Source organism: Zootoca vivipara, chromosome 3 (assembly GCF_965207765.1).
Source record: "Zootoca vivipara chromosome 3, rZooViv2.hap1.1, whole genome shotgun sequence".
In the NCBI taxonomy this organism is placed as follows: Eukaryota; Metazoa; Chordata; class Lepidosauria; order Squamata; family Lacertidae; genus Zootoca; species Zootoca vivipara.
The window spans coordinates 61,250,719-61,264,945 of NC_142586.1; the positions used below are offsets into that span (position 1 = coordinate 61,250,719).

The following is a 14,227-nucleotide window of genomic DNA, read 5'->3' on the forward strand; positions in this document are numbered from 1 at the left end:
TTGGAAGGGGGGGAGTAGCTTTCATCATTTTCCAGCAATTAAACCTATCTACAGCATCTGGAATCCAGCATTGCTAATAACTTGACAAGAGAAAAATACAGAACAAATAGATGGCTTGCATTGAGCATTCTCTGAGGCAAAGGCATTAGAGAACAGCAGCTCTGATTGCCTCATTTTAATAAGGATAATGTAGAGATAGAAAAGGGAAACCAAAGTGGTTGATGGTCTGCAGAAACTCCCCTACGAGGAAAAGGACATTCTAGCTTAGTATTAGTTTAGGGGGGGGGGAATCAAGTAAGGAGGGTGGGGCATGATAGAGGTGTATAAAATTATACATGGGAAAACACTGTTAGAGAGAAGTGCTTCCCCCTCTCCCATAATACTAGATCCAGAGTCATCCAATGAGACTGAATGTTGTAAGATTCGGAACATACTGATCAAAGTACTTCTTCACACAGTACATAGTTAACATATGCTATTTGCTACCACCAAGTGATAGTACAGTGGTACCACAGGTTACAGATGCTTCAGGTTACAGATGCTTCAGGTTACAGACTCTGCTAACCCAGAAATAGTACCTCGGGTTAAGAACTTTGCTTCAGGATGAAAACAGAAACTGTGTGGCAATGACGTGGTGGCAGCGGGAGGCCCCATTAGCTGAAGTGGTACCTCAGGTTAAGAACAGTTTCATGTTAAGAACGGACCTCCAGAACAAATTACGTTCTTAACCCGAGGTACCACTGTAATGACCATCAACTTGAATGGCTTTCAAATGGGGTTAGACAAATCTGTAAAGGATAAAGCTATCAACGGCTGCTGCTGCTGCTGCTGCTGGCTATGTATCACCTCGAGTATCAGAGGTGGTATGCCTCCGAGTTGCTGCTGCAACTGTCCATGGTGACCACTGAAAAAGCTGTTGTAGCTTTGGATGGGCTGAATAGAGAGCAGAGCTTTGTTCTAGAAGTGGTGATGGTACCCCCAGAGCTCTGTCTAGAAGGTAGAGGTGGATCTTCACTCCCAGGTCCTGGAATGCATATTCAGTGCTTTCTTATGACTGAGCTTAATTGTAAAACTTGACTATAAATTATTTATTTTCGTCATAATTACCCCATTTCTTTTCTTTTCTACAGCCTCTGTTCAGCTACCATGGCAGAGATCAGTTTCACATAACAAAGTTCCATACTACATCAAGTAAGTTGGCCTTTGCTCTTGCTATAATTGTCTTAGAGAAAAATTCACAGGATCTTTGAAAGCTCCATTAATCCTCAGCTGCCTTTCCTCAAGCAGGGGGGGATCATGTAGAAATGCTGCCATAATTAGTCTCACTAGCTGAATTTGTATATATGTTTTGACAGGCTTTGTCTTCCTTTTCAGTATCAGTACTTAACATGAATAGAAAACAATACTGCCGTCTTCCTTTGTTCCATGGATATTTATATTAAACACTTACTTGGTCACATCAGAAGTGTCATTAAGTAAAGGATACCACCAGTGCATGATATTAGAAATGTGTTTTTGAAATTTGCTGTGCCTGAATTCAGGGTCTAAATTATAAAATCAAATTTTCAGGATAAGCTGTCTGTTTAAAAGTCAGCTTATTTGAAAGTCTCATTTTAATTAAACTTTGAGGTATGTCATTTGTACTTCCTGTCAAGGTGTGAATACTGAATGAACCCTTACCATCCTATGTGTTGATTTCCATCCCTTTGGCAATTAAAATATATACACTCCCACACATTTTATGTAGAGTTACTCAGTTTAAACTAGTATGAAGTCTGTTGTATGCTCTTCTATTTACTTCTATTGTGATTTCTCTGGAATTGCCATTATACTGTATCTGGAAAGTATTGTAAACTGAAATATTGCTGGAAAGAATATATGAGAAACATGGGCATGGCCTACCAGAGTTAGCCATTGCTTTCAAAGGGGAAATGATGTAAATGCTTAAGTTTCTCTAATTGAAATTACTGGGTTTTTTAATGGTACTCAACTATGTCCTTATGGCAAAATTATGGCTCACTTTTATGTATATTGGGTTTCTTGTTTTAAACTCTTCATCAAATCATTGGGATAAAAGTGGGATAGGAAAGGATAAGCAAGAGTTTGGACTACAAGTATGGAATGCCAATTATAAATTAATTGGTAGGTAGATTTTTTTGTGGTTTCGTTCACATACTGTAAAAGACCCTGGGCTGTATTCCACTTACTCAGAGTTGACCCACAGGAATTAATGGACCTAACTTAGCCATGTTCATTAATTTCAGCCAATATACTCTGAGTAAAACATGGTTGAATACCATCCCATCTTTTCAGTGAGTAGAATGCTCTGCAGATTAGCCTAGTGGTTTGCTTTTTTTCATTTCTGTATTTAAATGACTAGCATTAATAAAACTGAATCAGTCTCCCCCCCCCGCCCCAATAATGATAATCTCTGTGTTTACAAATGAATCATTCTGTGCTTATTCCCTTACTCATCAGTTTGATAAAAAGCTATTCCAAAGAAGCAGTTACACTACCATATCATTAACTGCTGCATTCCATGCTCTTTTTCTCTCTCTGTGAAGGCATCAGAAGGGATATATCCGGGCCCTTTCCAGTCTGGGTTCATGCCTAGTCATGGGACTACATCAGTCTTGACCAGGCATCCCCAAACTGTGGCCCTCCAGATGTTTTGGCCTACAACTCCCATGATCCCTAGCTAACAGGACCAGTGGTCAGGGATGATGGGAATTGTAGTCCAAAACAACTGTAGGGCCGAAGTTTGGGGGTGCCTCGCCTTGACTGATACGAAAGATGATCTTTTTGGAGATAATTGGGGGAGTGTGATCCCATTGATTCTCCTTGAGGTCTCAGTGTATGGAACATTTCCCTACCAATCTCAGTCTGCATTGTGCCAGTCTACACCTTGCAACCAGCCACTGATTGTCAGCTTCCCACTTAGTCTCAGTGGGAGCGCAGCAAGGAGGAGGATAGGGACAAAACCAGAATTAGTTGGCTCTGCTTGTCATTGGCTCTTGCTGGACCTACAGTTCTGCCTTACCAGTCCTCTTGAGTGCCAGACCTCAGTGCATTTGTAGTTAATCAGAGCAAGTTAATAGATGAAGTTGCTTTTGAAATATCATTTCCCCCATATACCACCTGGTTGCCAATTTGCACCTTATTTATGCCTCAAAGTGCAAGACCACTTCTGGATTGATTTGCAAATGAAAGTACCATCATCCCTTGGTATGTTTGTTGCTCATGCTTGTCAGATTCTTTATATACAACAGGGAGAGTTGACAAACCATGAAAGTGTTTCCATTTACCCCTTCTTCTCCTAGGAAGCTAGAAAGTTTAGTTTTTATATTGTGCCTGTATCCTTTATTTTTCTGAGCTAGCCTAAGGACAGAGGAGAAATAACAATGCCATCAATAATATATGTAATCAAACGGATTAGTCTTTATTACAAGCCTGATTCAGCAAGGGTGCAGTGATTATATTTTTTGCTTGCAGGGCAGAGCTGGGTTGAAAATTAGCCACGACTTTATTAAACATATATCAGTATCCCGGAAAGCATCCCTTTAGGGTCAGGGCTGCTACAGCCTAAACAACAGGATTGTACAAAGCAAAGCGGCTCCGGGCAGACGAACATGTAGGTCTGTTTTAGGGATAGGAAGACACCCCAGGCTGCATTCCACCCTGCTGGTTTGCTCCATCTGTAATTCCAGGTTTTTCTTGGATGTTTTTGAACCATGTGCTCTAGCATAGCAATCTTGAGTTCAGTAATTATAATGCAAAGAATGGTGGACTGCTAATAAATTGATTCCATTTGATTCAACTGCAAAAACAGGTAATTCAAAACTCTAAATCGGGGGGGGGGGGGCTTGAGTAAGGAGAATTTTATATGACCTCTCTAACCTTAATCATCCTTGGGGATATTGTTTTGTCAAGTCATTCCAGGCTCAAAAAGTCCCTGATACAGGAGAACCTTGAGGTTTGCAGGTGCTCCCTGCCCATTAACCAGAGTGTCAGTTGTTGACACTATGCATATCCACTGCCAAGGCAAAACACTGGTAAACAGAGAACAGGCCAGTTGAAATAGAACCTGTGGAAGTGTTGTGATAAAGATGAAAAAAATGACTAAAGGTCAATCCAGGAAACAAATACAAATTTGTTCCCAGCTCCATCATGTGGATACAGCTTAGCACTCAATGTGTTCTGTAAATTCATGAGTGAGCAAACAATGCTCAGATAAAGGGCAAGAGTGTCAAATTATTTTTTGAGATGAATTGTGAGCCCACTCTCTTTCATATTTATGACTTGGACCACTGAGGTGGTGATGCCTCAGGTCTTGCTTAGCCTGCTTCCACCCCATCGTGCTGTATTGGCTGTGCAGACTATGGAGAGGCCAGGCCATTGTCCATTTTTCATAACCAATACACAACTCCCTTCACCGTGCGGCCTGGGCAGAAACGAGCCCATGCTTAATAGCAGGAGCAGTGGATATCTGCAATGTTAGCTCTGGGGATGATGTACAGATTAGTTTATTACTCAATTATCTGAATGATTTTTCCAAAGTGCACCTTGGGCTGATCTCTAGAGGGCAGCTTAGAGGTGATCTAAGTATAACTTCAGCTAGACGATAAATGTGGCTGCCCTGGAGGACAGTCTGTGCTATCTTGTTTTCACCTCTTCCTAAAACATTTTTTAAAATTGTTTTAGGATGACTAGGAGGTATTTTAAGAAACAATTATGCTATATATATATACTATTAACAGCTCTGTTGTCACACAAATCCATAGGACTAAAACCTTGCAGCCAAAAATGGGAGGTTAGTTCAAATAAATACTGTATGTGAAATTCAGACCCACTGTCACTACCTATTGCTTCTTGGGCTTCATTTGCCAGTTCACAGTAATGTAGCAGAAGCCATTCTTGGCTGAATTTCCCAATAAGTGTCTAGGCATGGCAACCTAAGGCCTCATGGCTCCCATTTCTTCCAGTCACTTTCTGGCTCTCCCCTATCCTTCCTTGGCTCCTCCTTTATTCTGCCCCAGTTCTTCATTACTTTCCGTTCCCTCAGGCACTTCCTTCCCAGTCCTCTCCTTGTTGTTACTATTGATTTATTTACTGTTTACTTGTCCAAATGGCTTCTAAGTATAAAACCAACTATAAAAATATATCCATGCATAATTAAAATGTTCAGTAAAACAATTTCATCAAACATTAAAAACACCCACAATTAAAATGTATAATAAAGCAAACCAATTAAAACAGCAATTAAAACAATTAGATCAGAGGTTCAAGTCAGAGTAACAGAGGAATGCTTGTCTAAATAGGTGCATTTTCAAGAGCTAGTGAAATGCAAATAGTTTATCATTTTCCCACTCTTCCTTTTATTATTATTAACTGTCCCATAGATTGACAATGTCCCATAGAAAAAGCTTTTAAGGTCAATCTGGACATGGCATTAATTGTATGGATACAATCAGTGTATGCTCTCTTTGTTATGTAAATCGCAGGCATGAGGTTGCATGAGTAGCCTTTGGGCCGCGTGTGATGGTAGAGGAAGCTGCATTTTCTTCCTTCTCAATGATTAAAGCATAGGTGGGAATAGCTGCTTCAAAGAGTGCTTTTGCAAACAGCTTCCATGCTCCTTTTCAACCTCCAGATGCTCCAACGGGAGTGTGAGGTTGTCTTGAAGCACTTTGCAGAAGCACTATTTGACATTTGACACAGCACCACACTTCCCCTGGGTGGGTGGCATGGGGCAGGGGCAGGAGGCTTCTTTCTCCTGGCTCCAACACCGCTGCCCCCTTTCTAAAAGGAGAAGTGCAGAGCTGATTCAGAGAGTGCTTTTCAAAGGGCTTGAAGACAGTTCCTGCTCATTGGGGCAACATGATTAAACTAGCAGTTGAGGTCACCGTGATTTCAGCTGAATGGTGAGGTTCTGGGGAAAGAAACTTTCTGGCAATATAGCACTGGTCAAATGTGGAATTACTTGCTTATTGCAAGCAATTCAACAGATAGATCAGTTGCACTGTATCTAGCACAACTGCTTTATTTTTCTGAACGTTGCTTACTACACTGTGGTAAAATTATAAAAAAGTACATCGTGCAATCTTAACTAGCTTGATGTTTTTATTTTGGTCTCTCTGTGTGTTAAAGTCTGCAATGGATTTTTAAGAGAGGAAAGTGTCAAAATGATTTAAAGCCCTCTATTTTACAAGTGAAACTGTGCTTACTCTGTCTCTTCCCCACGCCAGTGGTCACCAGGCTTTTACGTGTACAGACAACAGAATATTTACTGTGTCAAAAGAACATCTTCCTTCCATAATGTGTTCACCTACCACATACTTTAAAACTTATAATTAGCTCAAATATATATTGGCAGCTGGTGCAAATCCCTCTCTGTGAACCGTGTGCTGTGCTTTGTCGTCTTAAGTTCTTACAGGTTTCTTTTGTACATAAACCAAGTTCCACAATATTTACTAACTGAAAATATCCAAAAGCCACAGTGTAGTTACACCTCTATTAGGCTCAGCTAAAATGTCACACAGTCATATTGAATTCTGTTCTTCATTAGGCTGGATATTATATTTTAAATGTGTTCCAAATTGTTTGGAGACCTTTGGGTAGCAAGTGACTAATAAGTAGTAGCAGTGGTTATAAAATAATAAATAATAAAATTAATAAAATATTGTATTTGTATTAGCCTCACTTGATGCTTGATATTGTAGGGCTGTATGTCTTCTCTTTCCAGCTCTGCCTCTGGCCAGTGTTAGAAACTCAGATACTGTATATAAGCTAGGCACCAAATTGCTCCTTAAACCAGGGTTGCAGTTGGCAAAATGAAATGCCTACTTTCTCTTTTGAAAGTCATATTTTTCATCAGAACTTTTGGGCTCCTGAAATTCATTCTGATTGTGCAGATAAACTATAATGGATAGAATCCTAGAGGATGTGTTGCTAGTGTATGGAAACAGTCAAGTTCCAAGGATCCCTAGGCAAGCACCTCCAAATGGTAGAGACTTCAGGTGCCATCCCAGCCCCTGGGCATCTTCATTTGCTCCCATTTCAAACACTGCCTCTGTCTCTCAATACTTGCCAAAAATATCCAAATGTGTTGAAAACATGAATCTTAGAATCTTAAGTTATGCAGTACGGCCATGTACTGATTAGCTTTACATAACTCAGCGCAGGTACATTATTTGGTGTGTAGAAGAGGGAAGGGCCTGGAATCCTGTCTACAACTAAATGCCATTCGTTTCCACAAGGCAAACTGAGCCATCCTCTTAAAAGCTGGCTGTTGTGACTTGCCTTTATATGTTTTCTCCCAGCCCCATTTTTTAATCTTTCCCTCATGTTCCACAATAATGGTTTTTGCTTCTGTCATTTGAGTGCTTCATTTATTGCTGTAGACATCAGTGGACAGTGCAAGGAGGTGGGGGCTGAGAGGGAAAAAGCTAGTTTTTCATCTGCCAAATTTAGAGGCTTTTAAGGAAAGTTGAAAAGTTTTTGATGATAAATAGACCCATGGGTTGTTCAGACTAATAAGGAGAAATCGAAACATTTGTGTGTGCAGAGCCACAAAGAATTCACTGATCTATTGCTCTTTGTAATAGACATGATACATCTGGACAAATGGTTGCCTGAATGAAAAAATGATATATATATTTTCAGCAAGTATTACACTGAGTGTATTTTTCACTGGTTGTATTGCAAACATATGTGGAATATAATGACATTAGAATCCTGTTGTTTAATCATTCTGTGTATAGGTAAAATATTGGGATCACAGAAAAATAAATCCTGACATTTAATAAAGCTAAGACAATCAAATTGTAAAATGATTTTTAAATGCCCAAATTCAAGAAGCATTCATAGAATCATAGAGTTGGAATGGACCCAAGGGTCATATAGTCCAACCCCTGGCCATGCAGGAATCTCATCTAAAGCATCCACCCAACCTGTGTTTAAAAACCTCCAAGGAAGGTTCATAATGTCTTGGCATTTGCCAGATCCAGGGTCGTTATGGTTGCTATTTAATTTCCTGGGGTAATTAGTTTGCTTTTATAGATTTCTGCAAGATAGGGGACTATGGCATGCAGAGTTTAACACACTTCTGATTGCGTCCTCTCCTTACCTGCCTTTTCCCTAAACTATTTGTTTATTTATATCCTGCCTTTACCATGGCCATTCACAACATGAATATAAAACAGGCAGCAAAAACACACACCAGTCAGTTATAAATATTTTTAAAATATTTTAAAAATAAGTTAAAAACAACACTGAATCAAAACAACTTAAAACCATTTTAAAAACTTGACAAGAGGAGAAAAACTACAACTGGAAAGAACCTGCTGCCACAGCCAGTGAGCAGCCAAAGGCTCCAAACGCTATCAACTCTCTTCATGGGTAAGTCGGCTCCAGCCTCTTGATCGTTTCGGTTGCCCCCTTCTAAACTTTTTCCAGCTTTGCAATATAATATCCTCATTGAGGAGTAGCAAGCATATCTGTCCCCAGTATTCCAAGTGCATAGCAGCATTCGATTTGCAAAGCAGCATTCATAACAAACAGGGCTTCTACCTGCTTCCGACTTGCTTCCTGTCTTGCTTTGGCGTTCACTCTAGTTAATACCATTTGACAACCCTTTGAAGAGGACTTGGCTTTTGATTCTACTACCTAACTCAGAGCTCTGTATCCCAATGACAGTGCCTCGGGGCATTGTATGCCAATGCCAAGTTTACTTGGTTTCTGTCTGTCCTGATAAATGGTGTTGAATCCTGATTTCACCCACCTATTGTACCCCAACAGTTCCTAACAAAGCTGCCAGATATTTCCCCAGTCAACACTCTTCTCAACACCCACCTTTCTATATTCTTCCATAGAACTATCCATAGAGCTAAGTCACATGCCACATGCCTTTTTTAACCCTTCCCCTTGCTCCTTTTTAACATTTCACCCCATATTACTGTAATAATACCAAATCCCTCTTTTGCCACAGCTTTGCTATATTCCTTCCTTTATGAGTAACACATATCAGAAGTGGTCACTGTGATATATAAGTAGATATTCATGGAGCTATGGGGACGGGAAGTGTCTAAAACAGGGGTGGGGAACGTTTGGCACTCCAGATGTTGCTGAACTACAACTGTGGTCATCCCATTGTCCATACTTGCTAGGGACAATGGGAGCTGTAGTTCAGCAACATCTGAAATCCACAGTTTCCCCACCCCTCATCAGAGTGATGGATGTGGACAGATGCCTTTCCTTTCTACAGCTAAAGGTAAAGGGACCCCTGACCATTAGGTCCAGTCGTGACCGACGCTGGGGTTGCGGCGCTCATCTCGCATTATTGGCCGAGGGAGCCGGAGTACAGCTTCCAGGTCATGTGGCCAGCATGACAAAGCCGCTTCTGGCGAACCAGAGCAGCACACGGAAATGCCGTTTACTTTCCCACTGTAGTGGTTCCTATTTATCTACTTGCACTTTGACGTGCTTTTGAACTGCTAGGTTGGCTCCCGTTGCTCGGTGAGCTCCCGTTGCTTGGTCCCAGCTCCTGCGAACTGCTAGGATGGCAGGTTTCTGCAGCTACTTATCTTTTAAACTCCTTTTCCCACCCCTCAACTAGGGTTTGCTGCAGCGAAGGACCAAAATTGATTCACAGTAAATGTTAGTCATCTAGCAGTGAAGCAATTGGCACATATTAAACTTTTTAAAAGTATGTATTTCCTTTCCATTATAAATTGTGCTTTCATTATTGGTTCCCAAAAACCTTTATGTTGGGCCTCAGTGGTAGAAAGCTAGGAGGAAGACTGAGGGCAAGGATATGAAAACTGGGGATATGTGACAAATAGGAGAGGAGTAGCCTTGACCGCAGGGATAGTCAGCAATGCAAAGTAGCAAAACATCATCCACTGGCAACCGGAAGTGCTTCTTAGTTCACCTTTTAGACCTTCATGAGAGAGTCACCCTGAAGAATCTCACAGTTCCAAAATCTGCATTTGCTGCCAAGATTTGTGGATCCACCCAATATAACACGGCCCGCATAAATGGTTCTAATACGTGAGCTGGTGCTTAAGATAAAATCAAATTAGGACTTCCAGTCTGCTGTGGAGGGAATGGCGGCACGCTCCGTGACATCTGAGTAAAGGATGGAAGAATGAATGAGGAGTTCCCAAGGAAATAACAATGGCAAGAAAAATTGATGAGCTATGCGGAACTGGCAAAGTTAACATATAAACTATGAGAGAAAGACAACTGTGGCTTCAAGGAAGAATGGGAACTTTTTACAAACTATCTAAAAAGACAACAAAAGGACTTGAACACCTTGGCAGGTTTTGAATAAACATCCACAATTTATTAGTACAACATAGGATAGATAAGGTAATGATATGTACAATTTTATAAAATGCAGAGAATAACATGTGCGGATAAAACAGAGGGGAGAGCTTAGGGAAGTCTTTGGAGGGTGAGAAAGGGAGGGAGGGGAGGGTATAAAAAGGGGGGGAAATGCAATTCGCTATATTGATTGACAATGTTTTTGTTAAATTTGTTTAATAAATTTATTTATTTCAAAAGATAAAATCAGATTAGCGTGAGACAGGGCAGATGGTGATTTTGAAAATCCAATACTGGAATATTCAAAACACATTATTGCCATATTGCAGGAAAGGCAGGAGGCATCATTCAGTAATTTTGTAAATAAAACAAATCTGCAAGTAATTTTAGCTTTGGAATTCCCATGTCGAAGAAGATCAGATGAGTTTATATCTTGGAAATAGTGTCAGATTAGCAGCGTTTTTACCCTCTCTCCTTTAAAATGTCATTATCAAAATTGTAGTGTAGCATAGCCCTGATATCTATTTTTATCCCAATGGTTAGCATGTGAGCAAATTAGATTTCATTTAATTTGCATGGTTTAGATACATTAAAATGACTATTTGTGGCTGTATTGCCTCAGGCTTTTAAAATCAGGGACACACACATTGCTTATCCACCTCCCCTTTGGAGACACTTGGTAGCACCAGCTTTTCCCCCCTGTTGCATTAAGACCCGACATCATTGGATAATAATGGCAGATATATATTTCATTTAAGCCTTATAGCAGCTCTACAATGCAGGCCTGCCACAAGGAAGCAAGCACATTGTGCTCTTAAAATTTCTCCAACTGCAGTATCAGAACCTTTGATAATGCACCTCCAGAAATCAGATGTTTTGCCATTTAACTCATGCTTGCCAGCTGTTATTTTTTTAGCTTGCTTTGCCAATTACTTTTTGCAAAAGGCTACGTAGTGGGCATTTTGATTAGGCTATAGAGAGTATAAAGTATTTTGCAAAACGTGGCAAACATTTAAGTGTATTTGATTGCAATCCTATACACAGTTACCTAGGAGTAAGTTCCATTGAACTGACATATGTAGGATTGCACTGTTAATAAATCAGATTTATATTCTTTGAAACATAAGCGGGTGGAATTGACGCTTGGCATTCTGTGACATGTTGTTGTTTAGTCGTTTAGTCGTGTCCGACTCTTCGTGACCCCATGGACCATAGCACGCCAGGCACTCCTGTCTTGCACTGCCTCCCGCAGTTTGGTCAAACTCATGTTCGTAGCTTCGAGAACACTGTCCAACCATCTTGTCCTCTGTCGTCCCCTTCTCCTAGTGCCCTCAATCTTTCCCAACATCAGGGTCTTTTCCAAGGATTCTTCTCTTCTCATGAGGTGGCCAAAGTATTGGAGCCTCAGCTTCACGATCTGTCCTTCCAGGGAGCACTCAGGGCTGATTTCCTTAAGAATGGATAGGTTTGATCTTCTTGCAGTCCATGGGACTCTCAAGAGTCTCCTCCAGCACCATAATTCAAAAGCATCAATTCTTCGGCGATCAGCCTTCTTTATGGTCCAACTCTCACTTCCATACATCACTACTGGGAAAACCATAGCTTTAACTATACGGACCTTTGTCGGCAAGGTGATGTCTCTGCTTTTTAAGATGCTGTCTAGGTTTGTCATTGCTTTTCTCCCAAGAAGCAGGCGTCTTTTAATTTCGTGACTGCTGTCACCATCTGCAGTGATCAAGGAGCCCAAGAAAGTAAAATCTCTCACTGCCTCCATTTCTTCCCCTTCTATTTGCCAGGAGGTGAGGGGACCAGTGGCCATGATCTTGGTTTTTTTGATGTTGAGCTTCAGACCATATTTTGCGCTCTCCTCTTTCACCCTCATTAAAAGGTTCTTTAATTCCTCCTCGCTTTCTGCCATCAAGGTTGTGTCATCTGCATATCTGAGGTTGTTGATATTTCTTCCAGCAATCTTAATTCCGGCTTGGGATTCATCTAGTCCAGCCTTTCGCATGATGAATTCTGCATATAAGTTAAATAAGCAGGGAGACAATATACAACCTTGTCGTACTCCTTTCCCAATTTTGAACCAATCAGTTGTTCCATATCCAGTTCTAACTGTAGCTTCTTGTCCCACATAGAGATTTCTCAGGAGACAGATGAGGTGATCAGGCACTCCCATTTCTTTAAGAACTTGCCATAGTTTGCTGTGGTCGACACAGTCAAAGGCTTTTGCATAGTCAATGAAGCAGAAGTAGACGTTTTTCTGGAACTCTCTAGCTTTCTCCATAATCCAGCGCATGTTTGCTATTTGGTCTCTGGTTCCTCTGCCCTTTCGAAATCCAGCTTGCATTTCTGGGAGTTCTCGGTCCACATACTGCCTAAGCCTGCCTTGTAGAATTTTAAGCATAACCTTGCTAGCGTGTGAAATGAGCGCAATTGTGCGGTAGTTGCAGCATTCTTTGGCACTGCCCTTCTTTGGAATTGGGATGTAGACTGATCTTCTCCAATCCTCTGGCCATTGCTGAGTTTTCCAAACTTGCTGGCATATTGGGTGTAGCACCTTAACAGCATCATCTTTTAAAATTTTAAACAGTTCAGCTGGAATATCATCACTTCCACTGGCCTTGTTATTAGCAATGCTTTCTAAGGCCCATTTGACTTCACTCTCCAAGATGTCTGGCTCAAGGTCAGCAACCACACTACCTGAGGTGTACGAGACCTCCATATCTTTCTGGTATAATTCCTCTGTGTATTCTTGCCACCTCTTCTTGATGTCTTCTGCTTCTGTTAGGTCCTTACCACTTTTGTCCTTGATTATGGTAATCTTTGTACGAAATATTCCTTTCATATCTCCAATTTTCTTGAACAGATCTCTGGTTTTCCCCATTCTATTGTTTTCCTCTATTTCTTTGCATTGCTCATTTAAGAAGACCCTCTTGTCTCTCCTTGCTGTTTTTTGGAAATCTGCATTCAGTTTCCTGTATCTTTCCCTATCTCCCTTGCATTTTGCTTGCCTCCTCTCCTCCGCTATTTGTAAGGCCTCGTTGGACAGCCATTTTGCTTTCTTGCATTTCATTTTCCTTGGGATGGTTTTCATTGCTGCCTCCTGTATAATGTTACGAGCCTCCATCCATAGTTCTTCAGGCACTCTGTCCACCAAATCTAAATCCTTAAACCTGTTCCTCACTTCCACTGTGTATTCATAAGGGATTTGATTCAGATTGTATCTTACTGGCCCAGTGGTTTTTCCTACTTTCTTCAGTTTAAGCTGGAATTTTGCTATAAGAAGCTGATGATCTGAGTTACAGTCAGCTCCAGGTCTTGTTTTTGCTGACTGTATGGAGCTTCTCCATCTTTGGCTGCAGAGAATATAATCAATCTGATTTCGATGCTGTCCATTTGGTGATATCCATGTGTAGAGTCGTCTCTTGTGTTGTTGGAATAGAGTGTTTGTGATGACCAGCTTGTTCTCTTGACAGAACTCTATTAGCCTTTGCCCTGCTTCATTTTGAACTCCAAGGCCAAACTTGCCAGTTGTTCCTTTTATCTCTTGATTCCCTACTTTAGCATTCCAGTCCCCTGTAATGAGAAGAACATCCTTCTTTGGTGTCATTTCTAGAAGGTGTTGTAGGTCTTCATAGAATTGGTCAATTTCACTTTCACTTCCAGGCATAGTAAAAATTTCGCTTCCAGGCATATCCGCAACTGAGCGTCCTTTCGGCTTTGGCCCAGCCGCTTCATCAGCTCTGAATCTACTTGTACTTGTCCTCCGCTCTTCCTCAGTAGCATGTTGGACGCCTTCCGACCTGAGGGGCTCATCTTCCAGCGTCATAACTTTTATATGCCTGTTGTCTTTGTCCATGGAGTTTTCTTGGCAGGGATACTGGAGTGGCTTGCCAGTTCC

The 14,227-nt window shown here is 41.0% G+C and overlaps 1 protein-coding gene across 7 annotated transcripts in view; it reads left to right on the forward strand.

The window, feature by feature from the left end:
• Positions 1–14,227, forward strand: part of UTRN (utrophin) — a 345,054-nt gene that overhangs the window by 268,680 nt on the left and 62,147 nt on the right. For all 7 annotated transcript variants that reach the window (XM_035108828.3, XM_035108822.3, XM_060272729.2 and 4 more), the window contains exon 59: positions 1,131–1,191. In XM_035108828.3, coding sequence (XP_034964719.3) covers positions 1,131–1,191 — 61 coding nt within the window. The remainder of the gene's footprint in view (positions 1–1,130; positions 1,192–14,227) is intronic.